The 19482-nt window shown below is 41.9% G+C and overlaps 1 protein-coding gene across 1 annotated transcript; it reads right to left on the reverse strand.

Moving 5' to 3' along the window:
* Positions 1 to 765: 765 nt before the first annotated feature.
* On the reverse strand, positions 766 to 13368 carry LOC148125910 (fetuin-B-like). Its single transcript, XM_087933556.1, has 7 exons — positions 13079 to 13368; positions 7749 to 7859; positions 5746 to 5833; positions 4232 to 4398; positions 3617 to 3730; positions 1955 to 2044; positions 766 to 1439 (listed from the first exon to the last, which is right to left on the reverse strand). Exons 1-7 carry the CDS (start codon positions 13277 to 13279, stop codon positions 990 to 992), a joined length of 1221 nt encoding a protein of 406 aa, XP_087789682.1. The 5' UTR covers positions 13280 to 13368; the 3' UTR covers positions 766 to 989.
* Positions 13369 to 19482: the final 6114 nt, after the last annotated feature.

Raw genomic sequence — 19482 nt, forward strand, 5'->3', positions numbered from 1 at the left:
TGGGATTTTATTTGTCCCAACTGCTTTGATTGAGCTAGGAGAACATTCTTGGGATGGCCCTGGAAATTGTCCTCCTATGAGAAGTTCCATAGATTCCATGGAGGGGTTTGCAGGATTGCACATATGTTTTCCTTTTCTTATATATTCTTATATTCTTATTCTATGAGGTCCTGTAGAGTGATATATGTTCAATGGATGGATGAGTGAATGAAATTGCATTGGTGCAGAAGATCCAAAGTTTAAATCTATAATATAACTCTTCATAGAGGGAGGGAGGGAGGTCTTATGATGGTCTTTAGGCACACGAGAAGGTTGTCTTCTGTTGGTATCAAAGATCTATAAATGCAACAGAATTTGTCAGGCTTTGTGTAAGATCCCTTTAAAATGCACAAAATGTCACAAAAGGGCTTTACATGTTTTGCAAGGATGTTTGAACAGCCTATCCGTTATGCCAATTACAATGTTTGCTGCCACTCATGCTTGTACATCATTATACTTCCATGGAAAAACAAAAACCTTTGCTTTGGAAAAGCTCCAGAGGGTTTTCAGGAACAATTCCAGTTTTAGTGTGAGTTCAGTTTCAAAAAGAAATACAGATTCTGACCACTCTCTTTCCCTCCATCTCCCTCTCCCCGCCTCCCTCTATCCCCCCAGTCTCTCTAATCCAATTCCATAATTACAGAAATATAGGAGAATGCATGACTAATAATTTGGCTGTCATTTATATATCTACTTTAAACCAAAGAGCACAGGAATTAAGGGAGCTTAATTGCCAGTATTTATTTACTTCAATATTAGAAGGATTCTCTAATATGCTCACATAAATCAATACTGTCTACATCCACATTTCCAGATACTTTTTGGGAATGAAAGAGCGTTAAAATGTTTTCCCTCCCTTCCTTTTCCTGCTCAGCCAGAGAGTTTTGCTATGTTTCCACTGAATTAAGATATCAGTGTTGTACATTCCTGTTTGTTTAGGAGGTTTCAACCTATGGCCGGGAAGGCAGTTCAAGGCCAGGGATTACTACTAAAGTATCTCCTGGACATCGGTCTGATTGTGAAAACTCCCTGGGGAAAGGAGAAATGGCTGGCCCATTTGGCTTGGATGAATGAGGCCCAGCTTCCTGTTCTGGAGAAGCAAGAGTGGAGCGAGAGGTTGGGTTTGGCTCCTGCACTTCCTGTAATGAATGTTTGCTCAAAGGCGGATGGACGATCACCCTGCCCACTAATTTCTTTTGCTTTAATTGTATCTCTTGGATTTCAGCGGTAGGGTGAGGCTGGGGTGGCTCCTGCTGTTTCTGATGTTTGTGGTGGTGGGAACCGGAGTGGTGGCGATGGTGTCCACTCTCTTCATGGCGATCTCTGTGTCTTTCGCGACCATCATGATGCTCCTCCTGCGCAGACTTGGATTGTGGAGTCTGTTCACCTGTAACTGGTGGCTAATAGGACAAAAGATACAGAAAAGTGACTGAGGGGGATGATCGGATTTGGACTGCAGATTGTGCTTATATATTTTGTGAAATGTTTGAGATAATTGGAGTTCGTAACTTCTGTTCTCTGGGATGCAGAATTGGGCAACCAGAAACGAACTCAGAGACTACCAAGGGTTCCCCAAGATCTTTCCCACATAAAATGACAATTACCTATGAACTTGTTTGTGTACTTATTTAATTGGTATGTGTGTGTGTTATTCAATTGTTTCTATTTCAGCTCATTTCTTTATTTGTATGTTATTTTAAGAGTTATAAACTGACTCATTCCAGAAGCTTTAGGCCGAATCTAAAATCAAAATATAACAGAGAGAATTATTAAAAGTAATTAATTAACAATACTCTTCTGCAGCAGATTTTACTCTATCTGCTTCATCCAGCCAGTCAATGAATTTTAAAAATGAATTGTTCCACCACGCAGGAACAAAAGTTTTCTATAGATGATAGGTGACTGAGGAACTTACCGGACGTGGGAAGAAATGGCATTCTACAGTGATATATTTCTTTTTATCTCCCTCACTGTTTACCACAGAGCCTTTGCATAAACCTCTTTCCTAGAGCAAAAGAGAAAATTTTCATCAACAAAAACAAAATGAGACAAATTAACTTGCTCAGGTATTTCTACCATGCAGTGGGACAGCAGTGTAAAATGTTCTTTGGGTATCCTATATCAAAAGGCCTTTTCCTTAGTCTCTATGGTTGGTTGGCATGTCATTTCTTTTCCTCAAAATGGCCACTTAAAGTGGGTGAAGATTCTATGGCAAAGCTGAATCTGGAGCTATGCTTATTAGAAGCTTAAAATCTTTCTTTTTCTCATTCATTTTGCTTGTAGAATCTGGGCTAGACACCTCACATAGGATTTTTCAAGGTGATGCAATTGCTAAAGCGGTATAAAACTGAGGAGTATTTTGGAAAAAAATAGATTGTATGCCTTTTCTTACTAAAGGATATTACTCCTGTGCCATGATGTGATTCATCAGTTTTCTTTATTTTTATGTCATTTATTTATCCAGATTCAGCACTGCAACAACTCCAGACCCACTCTGGTTGGCTCATAATATAAGAAAACAAGGTGAAGAAAATAAACTACATAATAAAGATGAACTAGAAAGGAAATACAGCCAATACATATAGAAAGAAATACATACAGAAACACAAACACAGACCACATAAACCCTGTGAGGTGACAAGGTTGTGAGTGACTGCCTAGAAAGCTTCCCACATCGAAGGGGGCACAACCATCACCCCAGATGAATCTGTTCAGAAGACCTTTTAGTCATGGTTGCCAGTAGTTGTGATTCCAAGAGGGTTCCTAGATTTCATGAGGTTCTTCAGTAGTGAAGAACAGTCCCATCCAAGAGTTAAGAATAGAAAATCTCCAGTGCTTGGTTGCCCTACAATCACAACCAGTCAGTTTTGGTAGGATTTAGCTGGAGTCGTTTTTTTCCCATCCTGGCTCGCATTACCTCAGGCACCTCAGCAACTTTGCTTGGCTGGCCTGGGATTGAACGTTACAGTTGGGTGTATATTTATCTATGTACCGGTACTTCTTTACTAAATTTAGAAACCACCCATCTGCTTCATAAATGGACTCTGGGAAGCATCCTGTTGAAACTGGACCACAAAATGACTGAAAACCTCATCCAGCAATTCCATGTAGATGTTGAACAAGAGTGTTTCTATATGCATGTGTAAAACTGGAAACAGAATGTTCTAGGGAAGACCAGAATATTCTGTTTTCCTTTCAGATCTCCGTGATCCAACCATTTTATGGATATTTTCTAGAAGCAGATCTTCTAGAATAGGAAATGCATTTTGGTGTTCCAGATCAGGATGTTATTATTTTCATGATTATATTCCTATAGGTATTTACTTTTTGATCATTGGAGGCATCTCCTGCAAACGTTTGGAAACTGAATTAATCTTAGGGTCAATAGGTTGGGTTGGGAAATTTAAAACAAAATGATGCAAACTAAGTGGAATAGCATTCCTCTTGAGTTGTTAAAGATTGCACAGACAATGAATAAAAAGAACATGATATGAGCAGTTGAAAAGTTGGTTCTTGAGAAAGAAGGCTTGAGCCATAATGGCAAGATAGGTTTTATGCAAGATGGGTGAATACTTACTGCAGTTTCAACTGGGAGGAGGGGGCACTGAGTGATGTCAGACACAGGTGGACTTTTGCGACAGGAAGTCTCGTGGATGGTGTATTCCACAAAGTAGGAAGGACCAACGACCCACTGTAAAAAGTCATAGACAAGGAGTTGGAGTGGACCACATTGTCTATAGGAAGTTCCCCCTCCTAATCTTAGGTGTCCTCCCAATCTTTATTAACCTGAGGCCCTCCAGTAGAGTCTCCATAATTCTCAGCACTAGGCCCTGGAGAACTGGTAGGACATTGTTAAAGGTTCCTATAAATAACAGAATATTTATATTCAGTAATCAACAGAATGTCACCTTGTCCAAAGGTGAAATTCCATCCATGAGAGAAATTAGATACTCCTTGGAAGGCCTCAGAGAGATAAAAACTAAAATCAACTTTACATCAGATTCCTGCAAACCTTGTGAATCTGGCTCTGCACTTTCTTTGCTGATAATGCAGGTCAGTCACCCTCTTCTGGGATTATTTCCATTTATTATTTTTAATTTCTGAGGTTTGCCTATATCCTGTAGCAGTCTTTATACGAATCAAAGATACAGCATCAACTTTCTTGCTGAAAAATGCTTCATTTCAACTTTACCTGTGAACTGGCTTTGGTGACTTTCTCAAGGCGAAAATAATGATTATGTTCATTTTCAGCATTGAATTTGGCCAGCGTCTCCCATGCTGTCTGCTGAAAATTGGCTTCAGAAGGATCTCCAGGCGTGGGACAGTCAGGGCAAATATGCAGAATAACCAAACTGCAAACTTTAGAAAAGCGTTATTTAATAAGATAAGGCAAGCAAGACATTTGAATTTGAGCTTGTACGTTTAAATGAACTGAAATACAGAAAACTTGGATCAGCTTGAAAATTAAGTCTCCTTCTACCAATTAGCATCAGACTTGAATTCCCCCTCCCCCCAAATCAATTTGGATCCCCCCCCCCTTCTGTTTAATCGTATCTGATTCCTTGAGGCTGTCTGGATAAGCCTGTAATTCTCTTGGCATGGTTTTTCAGAAGTGGCTTGCTATTACCATCTTCCTAGGGCTGAGAGAAAGTGGCTGGCCCAAGGTCATTGATGGCTTTTTGCCCAAGGTGGGACTATAATTCACAGTCACCCAGTTTTTAGCCTGATGCCTTAGCCCAGGGGTGTCAAACTCAAGGCCTGCAGGCCACATCTGGACCATGAGGTGATCAGGTTGAGCTTGCAGGGACGGCCTGGAAGTAGCAAAGGACCCTCCTGCAGTGCCTCTGCCAGAGAAAATGGAGCTGGAGGGGGGCAGAGGGCTGCAGGAGGCCATTGTGGCCAAAAGTGGGACAATGGGGGGCCACATGCCCCCTCCCTCCAGTGTCTCTCTGGCTGAGACACTGCAGGAGGGTCCTTTGCTATTTTCAGGCTGTCCCTGCAGCCAAAACAAAAGGAGAAATGTTTCTTCTTTTGCATTTGAGCCTGCAAGAAGGGACTGGAAAGGAGAAAGGGAAAGAGGAAAGACAAAGAAAAACAAGGGAAGATGGGAAGAGAGCAAGGAAGGAGAAATAAGGAAAGAGGGAAAATAAGAAGGAAGAAAAAGGAAGAGGGAAGGAAAAAGAAGAAAAGGAAGAAAAGAAGGAAGGAAGGAGATAAGAATGAGAGTGAGGGAGGGTCTCAGGAAAGTCCTCCCTTAGAACTTGGCCACCCCCGCAACACAAATGATGTCAGTCTGCCCCGCCACACACCATGCCGCCACCGCGGCCCTCCAAGGTCAAACACAACTCTGATGTCCTCAATGAAATCAAGTTTTTACACTACACTAAACTGGCTGTCAATCTTTTTCTTTTATGGTAGAATCGGATTCGACAATGTAGCAACATCTACCGAATGATTCTACCAGGTCCAAATAACTTTTATTTAAACCATGCCATTGTAACTTTGAATGGTCACTAAACAGACTGTTGTAAGTTGAGGACTACCTGTATAGATGTAGCAAAGATACTTTGAAAAATGAAACAAGGCTTCAGTTTTGGGTTTTTTAAAATTTCTGTGAGGAAAGCTGCAAAACGGCAATTGGGAGGTGTGTATGCTGGGATATTTTTCTTGCAAATCTACATGCAGGCGAACGTGGAAAATACATACTTGGACGTAAGTCACATTGACCACTGATCAAGCGTGAATGATTCGAATTCCTGTCAAAGTGTATTATTACTTTGCATTGGCCATAGACCTGAAACAAGAAAAGGTAATTTGTGTTAGGGCCACCTATTTCTTTTAACAATCATTCTATCACACATAATCAAAGCTGTATCTTTTCCACACTTTTGGCTCCAGTTTACTTTCTTTCCAAAATGAAAAAATAAAAAAATAAAAATTTCTACATTTCTTGTTTTCTATATCTCTACACTTCCTAAATTTCTTCCTGTGACTTACAACCCCACTGACTTTTTTTTGAGCTGCAGGATGTATTGGGAGTTAATACAAAGCCCTCATTTGTGCAGCTTAGGTCAGGGGTGTCAAACTCAATTTCATTGAGGGCTGCATCAGGGTTGTGTTTGACCTTAGCGGGCCGTGGTGGCCGTGGCTAGGATGGATATGGCCAGCTCGATGTCACTTGTGTCGGGGCACCTGTGGTGGCCTGGGTGCTCTGCCAGTGAAAACAGGCTCCTGAGCTCCACTTTCAACTGCAACGGCTTCCTGCAAGCCTCTGCCAAGCGAAAATGGAGCTCGCAGCTCTCCTGAGCTCTGTTTTTTTGGTCAGAGGCACTGTGGCCTGGTCCTTTGGCTGTTTCCAGGCCATCCCCACAGGTCAGATCTAAGCATCTTGCAAGCCGGATCCGCCCTCCGGGCCTTGATTGACGCCCTTGGCTTAGGTGATCTGATCCAGCAGACATGATATGAATTCCTCCTGATCTACTTCCAGCCTTAAAATCCTACAGAGGGGAAGCCCTGGATAAAAACTGAAAAATTGGGGGGAGGTCAAAGGCAAGTGTCAACAAGAAGGCAAGTGTGACAGCAAGAATATTAGCAATAACATTAGCAATAGCATTTAGACTTATTTCCTGCTTCACGGTACTTCAGAGCCCTCTCTAAGCAGTTTACAGAGTCAGCCTATTGCCTCTGGACAATCTGGGTCTTCATTTTACCGACCTTGGAAGAATGGAAGGCTGAGTCAACCTTGAGCTGGTCAGAATCAAACTGTTGGCAGTCGGCAGAATTAGCCTGCAATATTGCATTCTAACCACTGTGCCATCATGGCCCCTATATTATCTGGGAACTTTTATCATATCTTTAGGAGGATTCGGAGAAAATGGGAAAGTGAAGAATGCTCAAAGACTGAAATGAAGGAGGTGTGAATATTTTGTTTACAATGGACTGGAGGGGAGGGGGCAAGGACCACCTTTGGTACCAAAAAGGAGATGACTTAGAAGAAGGACAAGAATTGCTTCTTTTTGTCCACGCTACAGGACATGGAAGAACTGCTTTAAATTTCAGGAGGGCAAATTCTGATTGAATATTAGTGCAATGTTAGTACCACTTGGAATACCCCATCCAGTTTTGGTCACCACAATATAAAAAAAGATGCTGAGACTCTAGAAAGAGCGCAGAGAAGAGCAACAAAGCGGATCAGGGGACCGGAGGCTAAAACATATAGAGAATGGTTGCAGGAACTGGGTATGTCTAGTTTAATGAAAAGAAGGTGACATGATAGCAGTCTTCCAATGTGTGAGGGGCTGCCACAAGGAAGAAAAGGTTCTCCAAAACACCTGAGGGCAGGACAAGCAGTAATAGGTGGAAGATCATTAAACAGGGATCCAATCTAAAACTAAGGAGAACTTTCCTGATGTTGAGAATCATTAATCAGTGGAATGGCTTGTCTGCAGGAGTTATGGGCGCTCCATCATTGGAGGTTTTTAAAAAGAGATTGGACAGCTATTGGTCCAGAATGGTCTGGGTCTCCCGCTTGGGCAGGGGGTTGCAGTAGAAGACCTTCAAGGTCCCTTCTATGCTGTTATTCCGTTATTAGGAAACCTTTCCCAGGTGCAAAAGCCGCGAGACAAACTGTTCAAAGGTCTGATGTGACTAGTGATTTCCTTCTAATCCACGTGGGTGGTTCTTTTAACTGAAGTAGATCAGTTACTTACTGTCCCGTGCATTTGTCTAAACTTGCATTCTTTCCACGGTTTCCTAGTCAGGACATAGCAGACCGTTTCTAACACATCCATGGTGAGGTAGAAAAGAGAACCACCACGCGGCTATGGACAAACAAAGAAAAAGTCTTGAAATGACAAGACAGGTGTCCATCACCTTTTTAAAAAAAAGTTGTATTTGTACATTTTTAATTTAACATACATGAGTGCTTAATATAGTGTATTGTCTGGATCAATTTACATACATAATTTCAATATAAGTAACAATATTTACTTGTAAATAGTGGTACTCTTCCAACTTCTAATTTTTACCTTTGCTGTCTAAACATTTGTAAAGCAAATCCCATGTTAAAAAATATCCTGTATCTTCTTTATCCTTTATCTTTAATGTTAGCCTATCCACTTCTGCATAATCTAATATTTTTTAAATTATGCTTTCATCTGTAGGGATTTCCTCGTATTTTCAATACTGTGCAAATACAATTCTTGCTGCTGTTAACGCATGTAATATTAAATATACAACCCCTTTATCATATTTTTCTGGTAGTATACCTAACATCACCTTAAAGCACATTGCATGGAAATAAATGAACCTTCAAATGAACCGTCAGAAAAAGTTAGGAGCAGGGGTGGGATTCTACCAGTTCGCACCTATTCACTAGAACCGGTTGTTAACATTCTAGCAGTTCGGAGAACCAGTTGTTAGAATAAATTACTGGGCTAATCCTGTAAGGAAGGCAGGAAGAAAACATTCTGGTGTTGCTTACAGAAACTGCCTCTCCATTAATCCTTATTACATTCTTGGCAGGACTAGACTTCCTGTCTCTGGAACTTCTCTGGAGTTTTTTTCCCTTCCTTTGCTGGTACTCTGCTTGTGTGGAGTGACCATTCAAAGTTACAATGGCACTGAAAAAAGTGACTTATGACCATTTTTCACACTTACGACTGTTGCAGCGTCCCCACAGTCATGAGAGGCCAGGCGAGGAGATGCGTGCCTTGATGTGAGTGATATTGAGTTGGCCATACCTGTCCAATAGCATGACCACCAAGCTACACCCACTACCTAAGCTACACCCACAGAACTGGTGGTTAAAAATTTGAATCCCACCCCTGGTTAGGAGTTCAACCTGGTTACGTGATGTCAAGAAACCAAGTAATGGAAGCGCAGCGGCCTTGTGATGCTAGAGTCCTTTTGGGCTCCTGTGCCAAAAATTGTGTGCGTGCTGGCACTCATGCGCTCACATGCCAGCACCAAAACAATATGCGTTCCCCCATTCCCCCTGCTCATGCACATGCAACCCCCTCCCCACCGCCCTTGCCCCCTTATCTGCACTGAGCCTCACAGCTGGTTTTTGGCTGGTTTGAGGCCTTTTTAAAAGGCCTCAAGCCAGCCAAAAATTAGTTGTGAGACATGCGCATGCGCAGTGAGGAAAGTTTGCCTGAGGCTCGCATGCTGGCACAAATGGCTCTGCATGCCACCTGTGGCACGCATGCCATATGTTTGCCATCATGGTGCTAAACTGATGTCTTTTCTCTATGCTTGGCAATATAATTAGTCCTCAACTTATGACCACCATTCGGACCAAAATTTCCATTGCTAAGCAAAGTGGTTATTAAGTGAGTTAATGCTCAGTTTTATTATCTTTTTTTGCCATGGTTGTTAAGTGAATCAGTGCAGTTGTTAAGAGAATCATGCCATCCCTAAGTGAATCCAGCTTCCCCCGTTGACTTCCTCCAGGGAAGCCAGATTCAACTATTGACCGCATGATTCCCTTAACAACTGCAGTGATTCACTTAACAACTGTGGCAAAAAAAGGTCATAAACTTAGAACTTAGAATCACTTTATTGTCACTTAGAATGTACTCTAATTGGCATACATTAAAATGAAATTTCATTGCATATCAGGGCTGGGATGCTACCAGTTCTGTCCAGCTCTATAGAACCTGTAGCTCTGAAGAGCAGCAGACATCGAACCAGTTCTGTGTGTGCTGCTGTTTGGCCCACCTGCCTGCCTGGGCTCTTACCTGTCCTTTATTTCCTGCTTTTTCAACCTCAACTGCTTTGCGCGGCACAGCTGAGGTTGACAAAGCAGGGGAAAAGTGGCTTTCCAAATGCTGCACACCTGCACACAGCACTTTTCAGCTGCCCGGGCGGCACAGCTTAAGGTTTTTTTACACTTGCACACAGTGTGTGTCTGGCGCACATGTGCGCGAAGTGCACATGTGTGTGCAAAACATAGTCACCGAAGCGGTAGTAACACCGGTTGAATCCCACCCCTGTTACATACAGCTCTCAGAGGGTCTCCACCAGTGTTGGGATTCCAAATTGCACGCTACCAGCTCTGCACACACTTTGTTAAAATGCTCTTACTGATGATGAGAGAGAAAGTCTGGAGACCACTGGATGAGACTCTCAGATTTTTTAAAACATTGCAATGGATAAAGATTCCTTCTCTGCATCTGTGGAAACCGGTTACTTTGGGGAGTATAAGACAGATTGTATAATATAGTCACCTTGGTCCTTAATCACTTTTTTTACATTTTTCTCTTAATTCTTTCTTGTTTAAATTTCCCCCTCTGAATTTAGAACACCAATTCCATACTTGTGTGAGCATTTGTTAATGATCTGTTGGCCACAGGTCCTGCACAGTTGAGAGTTGGGCAGAAAAAGACTAAATCATGTTGGAACTTTGTACGGGTCGTCCTTCACTTACAACAGTTCATTTAATGACTGCTCAAAGTTATAACGACACTGAAAATAATGACTTATCACCATTTTTCATACTTACAACCATTGCAGCATCCCCATGGTCATGTGATCAAAGTTCAGAGGCTTGGCAACTGACTCACGTTTATGATGGTTGTAATGTTCCCAGGCTCATGCGGTCCCCTTTTTGCAACCTTCTGACAAGCGAAGTCAATGGGAAAGCCAGATTCACTTAATGACTGTGTTGGTAACTTAACAACTGCAGTGACTCACTTAACAACTGAGGCAAGAAAGTTCGTAAAACGGGGCAAAACTCACTTACCAAATGTCTTGCTTAGCAACAGAAATTTGGAGGCCCGTTTGCGGTCGTAAATCGAGGACCACTTATATGCCAAGACATTTAGAGGGCTCATGTTGCAAAATATTTATTTTAATCCTAATAATATAGGTGAAACTCGAAAAAATAGAATTTCGTGCAAAAGTTCATTTATTTCAGTAATGCAACTTAAACGGTGAAACTAATATATGAGATAGACTCATTACATGCAAAGCAAGATAGTTCAAGCCATGATGTGTCACAATTGAGATGATTATGGCTTACAGCTCATGAAAACCCCAAATCCGCAATCTCAGAAAATTAGAATATTGTGAAAAGGTTCAATATTCTAGGCTCAGTGTCCCACTCTAATCAGCTAATTAAGCCATAACACCTGCAAAGGGTTCCTGAGCCTTTAAATGGTCTCTCAGTCTAGCTCAGTAGGAAGCACAATCATGGGAAAGACTGCTGACCTGACAGTTGTGCAGAAAACCATCATTGACACCCTCCATAAGGAGGAAAAGCCTCAAAAGGTAATTGCAAAAGAAGTTGGATGTTCCCAAAGGGCTGAATCAAAGCACATTAATAGAAAGTTATGTGGAAGGGAAAAGTGTGGAAGAAAAAGGTGCACAAACAGCAGGGATGACCGCAGCCTGGAGAGGAGTGTCAGGAAAAGGCCATTCAAAAGTGTTGGGGACTTTCACAAGGAGTGGACTGAGGCTGGAGTCAGTGCATCAAGAGCCACCACACACAGACAGATCCTGGACATGGGCTTCAAATGTCGTATTCCTCTTGTCAAGCTGCCCCTGAACAACAAACAATGTCAGAAGCATCTTACCTGGGCTAAAGAAAACAAAACTGGTCTGTTGCTCAGTGGTCCAAAATCCTCTTTTCTGTTGAGAGCAACTTTTGCATCTCATTTGGAAACGAAGGACCCAGAGTCTGGAGGAAGAATGGAGAGGCACACACTGCAAGATGCTTGAAGTCCAGTGTGAAGTTTCCACAGTCTGTGCTGATTTGGGGAGCCATGGCATCTGCTGGTGTTGGTCCACTGTGCTTCATTAAGTCCAGGGTCAACACAGCTGTCTACCAGGAGATTTTGGAGCACTTTGTGCTTCCTTCTGCAGACAAGCTTTATGGGGATGCTGACTTCATTTTCCAGCAGGACTTGGCACCTGCCCACACTGCCAAAAGCACCAAAACCTGGTTCAATGACCATGGGATTACTGTGCTTGATTGGCTAGCAAACTTGCCTGACCTGAACCCCATAGAGAATCTATGGGGCATTGCCAAGAGAAAGATGAGAGACATGAGACCGAACAATGCAGAGGAGCTGAAGGCTGCTATTGAAGCATCCTGGTTTTCCATAACACCTCAGCACTGCCACAGGCTGGTAGCTTCCATGCCATGCCGCATTGAGGCAGACATTGCTGCAAAAGGGGCCCAAACCAAGTACTGAGTACATCTGCATGCTTATACTTTTCAGAGGTCTGATATTGTTCTATGTACAATCCTTGTTTTATTGATTGCATGTAATATTCTAATTTTCTGAGATTGTGGATTTGGGGTTTTCATGAGCTGTAAGCCATAATCATCTCAATTATAACAAATCACGGCTTGAACTATCTTGCTTTGCATGTAATGAGTCTTTTTCATATATTAGTTTCACCTTTGAAGTTGCATTACTGAAATAAATGAACTTTTGCACGATATTCTAATTTTTCGAGTTTCACCTGTAGGTGAGCATCTATTGTCACCAAATTGATCTCCAAAGATTAGCAGACAGTCTGGGACAGGCATTATTCTGTCCCCTAAAAATAAAAATATAATTAAAAAAGTGAATGGCCAAGAACTGTCAGCAAATAGTTGCCCCTAAAGTTGTTTCCTTAGTATGCAGGAGAAACTGTGTCTTCCCCTACTCTCTTTACCCTTATTTTATTAGGATTAGGCTAGCAGAATTCTGGATGACCAGTAGATTCAAGGATAGCTTGACAGCTTCCTCTTATCTTCTGGGCATTATCAAAAGTTTTTGTTAGATTTCTTTCCTACCCAGATACATTAGTGCTACCATGTCCCAAAGGTGCTTTTTTCAAGAGGCAACGGGACTTTCTGGTTTTTCTTCGAAGATGTTTCGCTTCTCATCTAAGGATGAGTGAGACATAGTGCTACCATGATTCAACAACAGAATGGCTGGTGCTGATGGGAAAGGAAAAAGAAGGAGGAGGAGGAGGAAGAGGAGGAGAAAAAGAAGAAGAGGAAGAAGAAGGAGAGGAGGAAGTCAGTAGAAGGGGTAGATCTTACCTGGGGTATTTCACGGGCATCAAAAATGCGCTGGAGACCAAGAATGTAGCCTTCTGTTCGACCGGTGTTGAGTTTGTCAAGGGCCACTTCTGCAGCCGCCTTTACCACCATAGAATTGCATGGTGGGTAAATAAAAGGGGATGAGGAAGCTACCAAATGAAGCATCTGTATCCCAATCAAGAAGTAAATTAAAAGAGACATTTTGGAAATTTGCGCGGAATCAGAGAAGATGGCAACAGGAGCAATGCTAAGAGAGCAAGGCTCTGACAGAACTTTGTCTTTCTATATATACCCTTTGAAACCAATAGCTAATATTTGTTGTTCTACTGTATGATCAGTTATTGGAAGTATATACTTTGGCAGGGTAATTCTGACCTAGAATTATGGTCATGTCCTTTAAATCAAGTTCACTGCAGAAAGAACTATGTCTTCCTTCCTTCCTTCCTTCCTTCCTTCCTTCCTTCCTTCCTTCCTTCCTTCCTTCTTTCCTCCCTCCCTCCCTCCCTCCCTCAAGACCCAGTGGATCTGACTCATCATTAAAACTAGGCTGGCTTTATGTAATAGCGCAATATTGAAAGAGCTGAAGGGTGTTTTAAAAATTATGGGTATGACCAGAATATAATCTAATCTGTGGGTATTGTGAATGGCAATGACATTGTGGTTGTGGCTGGTCAGCAAATGGCTGGCATGTTCACTGCAAAATGGCTGAGATTGTGAGTGTTGCTAAATCATGAAATGATACTATGAGTACATTGTATGGGTTATGTGTGTTATACAATGGCTAATACTGAGGATGTGATTGATCACAAGACATCCATTGATGAGAAGGCAAATTGGGAATGTATCTTTATTTCCCTGAGCTTTTTATTGTCCCAGATTACTAGCTCATCATGAACTAGCAGAGTGCATCAGGCATTGAACTGTGGAGAGCCAAAGGGCAAGTCTGCCTTTCTGTTGTTTCTCAATTTAGCCTATATCACAGGGTTGTTGTTAAACTTAAGGTAAAATTTAGGAGGGGGTCTCACAGAGAGTCATGAAATCTCAGAGGAAAAGTATAGGATATAAATGCATCATGCTTGATGACAAACAAGGCCTCCAATGTTGTTTTATGTAGTTCTCAGCTTACAAATATAATTGAGACTAGAATTATGGTCATACGTCTTTGCAGTCATTAAGCAGGTCACCATGTGACCAGATCTGATTTTATGTCCTTTTTTACACTGGTCGTTAAGCACAAGCAAATCCACTATACCCAATGGGTATTTTTGCCATAAACCAGAAGCAAAATAAAATTTGGGGAAAAAATAAACCTTCAAAAATTGCATGCCCATGACTGCAAACAGCCTTAAAGTTTGAAATTGGGTCGTAGGTACTGTCAGCCTGAAGCTGGCCTGATTGAGCTGTGAAGCTCTGAAGTCTCAAAATGGCTTCAGTCAGGTCAGCTTCAGGGTTGACAAGTACCTTTTATGGACAGGCATGGTAATTTTGAACAGTTGCTAAGCGACTGATCACAAATTGAGTTTTACCTGTAGTCACCAATAGATGGCAGCGGTGAGATGTAAGATGCTGTGACATGTCCTTTAGCAGCTGTTCTGTCACTTCAGTTGAGAAGTTTCTGTAAGAAAATATTTATTGCTAAGTCCCAAAGGTGTTCAAAAGGCAACTGGATTTCCTTGGTTTTTTTGCCTTCAAAATGCCTCCCTTCTTATCCAAGAAACTTCTTAAATTCTCTCAGAAGCTTCTGGGGTGAGAAGCGAAATATTTTCAAGAAAAAAACCAAGAAAGTCCAGTTGTCTTTTGAACAGAACCTTTGGGGCAACTGTGACCTGGATGATTGATGATCTCCACAGACATTTTGTTGCTAAGGCTTGTGGAGCCTGCAGTGAGTTCTTATCAGTATTCAGACAGCTGACGAAACATGGTCTCCATGGAATAGCACCACAAAGCTTCAATTGTGAAGAAAAAAAAATCTAGGCTTTGGCAGAACTTTTTGGCACAGCTGTTTGGGACACAGCTGGAGATACTGATAGGGATTTCCTGGAATCTGGCACCAATGTCAGGTCACAGTGCCATGCTGCAACATTCAAAACTTTGAAAAAAGGCAAAGTTTGTCAGCCCAGGGAGAAAATTTTGCAACAACACAAAAATACAATTGTGAAATTGAGTCTCCCCGTCTCACCACATCTGCCATACACACCAGATGGGACAAGGTCACTTCCACCTTTCCCCAAAATTTGTGAGCATCTGTTGGTCTCTAATGGAGAAATGGAAGAGATAAAAAGGCCCACCAGGAAATGATGGAAAATACAAAGCTTTCATGCTAGCTTTAAGAAGTTTGTCCATCACTAGAGAAGTAGCACAGCAAGTGTACATAGTAAATGCAGTCCCAAAGGTGCTTTTTCAAGAGGCAACTGGACTTTCTGGTTTTTCTTTGAAGACATTTCGCTTCTCATCCAAGAAACTTCTTCAGCTCTCAAACCACAAAGTCCAGTTGCGTCTTGAAAAAGTGCCTTTGGGACAACCATGATCTGGATGACTGAGAATCTCCATCGACATTTGACGATAGTAAATGCAGGGAATCAAATAGCTCAGTTCAAGGATTATTTTCCTGTTTTATATATTAAATCATCCCTAATTAAACTACAATTATGGGACTGAAGAAACTACCTTGCATTCAGTACTCCCTCAATTGGTTTTCACAGCATGTGAACCCCAATGGATTCTGTTCTTCATCAGATTCCTGGACAGCACCAACTTCTCTCTGACTTTTTCCTCAGATCCAGGACAAACTGACTGGCTTAAGGTTGAGTCAGCCTTCCATCCTTCCATGGTCAGTAAAATGCTGACTCAATAAAACCGCTTAGAGAGGGCTGTAAAACACTATGAACCAGTATACAGGTAGCCCTCAGCTTCCAACCTCAGCTGACCCCAACATTTCTGTTGTGAAGTGAAACATTTGTTAAGTGAATTTTGCTCCTTTTTATGACCTTTCTTGGAAGAGTTGTGATGTGAATCACTGCAGTTGTTAAGTTGGGGACATGGTTGTGAAATGACTCTGGCTTCCCCTTTGACTTTGCTTGTCAGAAGATCACAGAAGGTAATCCCAGGACACTGTGACCATTATAAAATATGAGTCAGTTGCCAAGAGTTTGAATTTTGATCATGTGACCATGAGAATGATGCAATGGTTGTAAGTGAGAAAAATTGTCATAGGTCCTTTTTTTCAGTGCTGTTGTAACTTCAAACGGTCACTTAGTGAACTGCTGTAAGTCAAGGACGACCTGTATAAATCTAAATGCTATTGCTAAATTGACTAAAATTATCTCCTCTGTCTCCCCTTTGACCTGGTATGACAAAGAACACCCCCCCCCCAATACTAGCACCTCTTACAATACTAGACAACACAGTATCAACAGTAGAGACCTTCAAATTTCTAGGGTCTACTATATCACATAACCTGAAATGGATCCTTAACATCAAAAACGTCATCAAAAAAGCACAACAAAGAATGTTCTTTCTGCGCCAACTCAGAAAGCTCAAACTGCCCAAGGAGCTGCTGATCCAGTTCTACAGAGGAATTATTGAGACTTTCATCTGCACCTCTATAACTATCTGGTTTGGTTCTGCAACCCAACAGGACAGACACAGACTTCAGAGGATAATAAGGACTGCAGAAAAAACAATTACTACCAAACTGCCTTCCATCGAGGACCTGTATATACTGCACGAGTCAAAAAGAGGGCTGTGAAAATATTTACAGACCCCTCACATCCTGGACATAAACTGTTTCAACTTCTTCCCTCAAAACGATGCTATAGAGCACTGCACACCAGAACAACTAGACACAAGGACAGTTTTTCCCCAAACGCCATCACTCTGCTAAACAAATAATTCCCTCAACATTGTCCAACTATTACAAAGTCTGCACTACTATTACTGTTAATCTTCTCATTGCTCCTTATCACCCATCCCCTCCTACTTGTGACTGTATGACTGTAACTTTGTCACTTGTATCCTTACGATTTATATTGACTGTTTCCTAGTATGATTGCTTGTTGTACCCTGTGACCATCACTAAGTGTTATACGTATGATTCTTGACGAATTTATCTTTTCTTTTATCTATACTGAGAGTATTTGCACAAAGACAAATTTCTTGTGTGTCCAACCACACTTGGCCAATAAAGAATTCTATTCTATTCTCCTCCTGTTTGAGTGGATTGTCATCAAATCTTGATGTCAGTCATTCAGTCGTGTCCCACTCTTGGCCACTCTCTGGACCAGCCCCTCTGTCTTGCGTCACCTCCTTCAGATCCACTATATCCAGTGTTATCTCTTATATTTTCCAGTTGGCAAGCAAATATTAGGGTGGCCCCTTCTCCTTTTTCCACTGACCACTACCAGCACAATTGCCTTTTCAAGAGAGCTCATGACATGACCAAAGTATGAAGTCCTTTGGTGATCTTGGCTGCAGGTAACATTTTTGGTGAGATTTGGTCTAGGACTTTTTTGTTTGTCCCAATGGTGCTTCTTCAGTCCTTTCTCTTCAGTTCTCAAGAACTGAAGAAGCTTCTTGGATAAGAAGTGAAACATCTTCAAAGAAAAACCAGAAAATCCAGTTGAGGGTGAAAGTAGGCAAACATAATAAATAAAAGTAAAAGTAAGTTGCCCCCTTAACTTTAGATCATGGGAATTCCAGGTATAATAAAAAAACCTTCCCTCCGCATTTTGTTTTCGCTATCTTTCTACTTCAGTTTTCTCAAAGGAAAAAAAAAATACAGCTACAAACTTTGGCCCTATTCTTGTGGATGGCTTATACTGATGGTGAATGTGTCAAAGGCCCCATTTCCTGGCTATATTGTTAACGGGCAAACATCTTGCTCCCATTTATATTTAATCTGGATGTTTTTAGTGTTTTTATTGCTTTAAAATATATTTAGTATTTTAATTGTAATTTTTAAAAATGGTAAGCTGCCTGGAGTCATTGACTAAGATGAGCAGCTATACAAATTGAATAATAATAATAATAAAAAATGTTCCCAGCCCAGAAAATTATATTACTGATTCATGATAAGCTCCATCAAATCACCTGATGGCTTGTAATTATGTACACTGCTTAGGACATATCCAGGCAATCACTATCAGCATGGGTCATCTAGCTCTTCTGAGGTTCAGGAATAGATAATACCATACCGATGTTCTCCACTGCGTTTTTTTGGCTATTATCCCCAAACAGTATTCATCTTTTTGCCCAAGGCAGCTTAACCTTTGATTGGCTGCATGACTTGCCACATCTTTTCCCCTACACTGATTGTTGCCCAAAGCCAGGGGTTTCCAAACTTGGCAACTTTAAGATTTGTGGACTTCAACTCCCACAATTCCTCAGCTAGTAGTCAAGCTGGCTAGGCAGTTCTGTGAGTTGAAGTCCACAAGTCTTAAAGTTGCCAAGTTTGGAGAGACCTGCCCTAAGCAGCCATTTCTTCCTGGGTTGCTTCTCTCCTCCCTTTTCTCTGTGAGCCTATATTTTAAGTATGGTGGAGATGGGGAGAAGGGAAAAGGAGAAGGACGGTTTTTTGGGGGGGCAGGAAGGGGAGGAGACAAGGAGCTGGGGGGAAGAAAAGAGCTGGAAGGTAAGGAGAGAGGATAACTATCCTTGGGAGAGAGTGAAGGGAATAGGAAGGGCTGCCTGGGGCAAAAATGAGGCCTAAGAGGATAGGATAGGAAAGGCCGCTGTGGGCCAAGCCTGAGGGAAATATGGGGATGGGGTGGTCTCTGTCCACGATGGTGAGCGGCAGCATCTCGGTATGCCCTTTAAAGGTTATTTTGAAATGTCCAGTCCCGACTACCGCAGCCTGGAGAGGAGTGTCAGGAAAAGGCCATTCAAAAGTGTTGGGGACTTTCACAAGGAGTGGACTGAGACTGGAGTCAGTGCATCAAGAGCCACCATACAGAGAAGGATCCTGGACATGGGGTTCAAATGTCATATTCCTCTTGTCAAGCCTCTTCTGAACAACAAATAATGTCAGAAGCGTCTTACCTGGGCTAAAGAAAAATAGACCTGGTCTGTTGCTCAGTGGTCCAAAGTCCTCTTTTCTGATGAGAGCAACTTTTGCATCTCATTTGGAAACCAAGGACCCAGAGTCTGGAGGAAGAATGGAGAGGCACAAGCTGCAAGATGCTTGAAGTCCAATGTGAAGTTTCCACAGTCTGTATTGATTTGGGGAGCCATGTCATCTGCTGGTGTTGGTCCACTGTGCTTCATTAAGTCCAGGGTCAACGCAGCCATCTCCCAGGAGATTTTGGAGCACTTCATGCTTCCTTCCGCAGACAAGCTTTATGGGGATGCTGACTTCATTTTCCAGCAGGACTTGGCACCTGCCCATACTGCCAAAATCACCAAAAACC

This window comes from Pseudonaja textilis, chromosome 4 (assembly GCF_049901715.1).
Source record: "Pseudonaja textilis isolate UNSWEBS1 chromosome 4, rPseTex1.2, whole genome shotgun sequence".
Classification (NCBI taxonomy): Eukaryota; Metazoa; Chordata; class Lepidosauria; order Squamata; family Elapidae; genus Pseudonaja; species Pseudonaja textilis.

Excerpts from the sequence above, each read along its gene's own strand:
- LOC148125910 (XM_087933556.1), bottom strand. The coding sequence starts at position 13,279 with ATGTCTCTTTTAATTTACTTCTTGATTGGGATACAGATGCTTCATTTG. Across the intron at positions 7,860-13,078 it reads ATGCCCGTGAAATACCCCAG|CCGCGTGGTGGTTCTCTTTT; the intron begins GTAAGATCTACC and ends GTTTGTCCATAG. Across the intron at positions 1,440-1,954 it reads GCCATTTCTTCCCACGTCCG|CCACCAGTTACAGGTGAACA; the intron begins GTAAGTTCCTCA and ends TTGTCCTATTAG.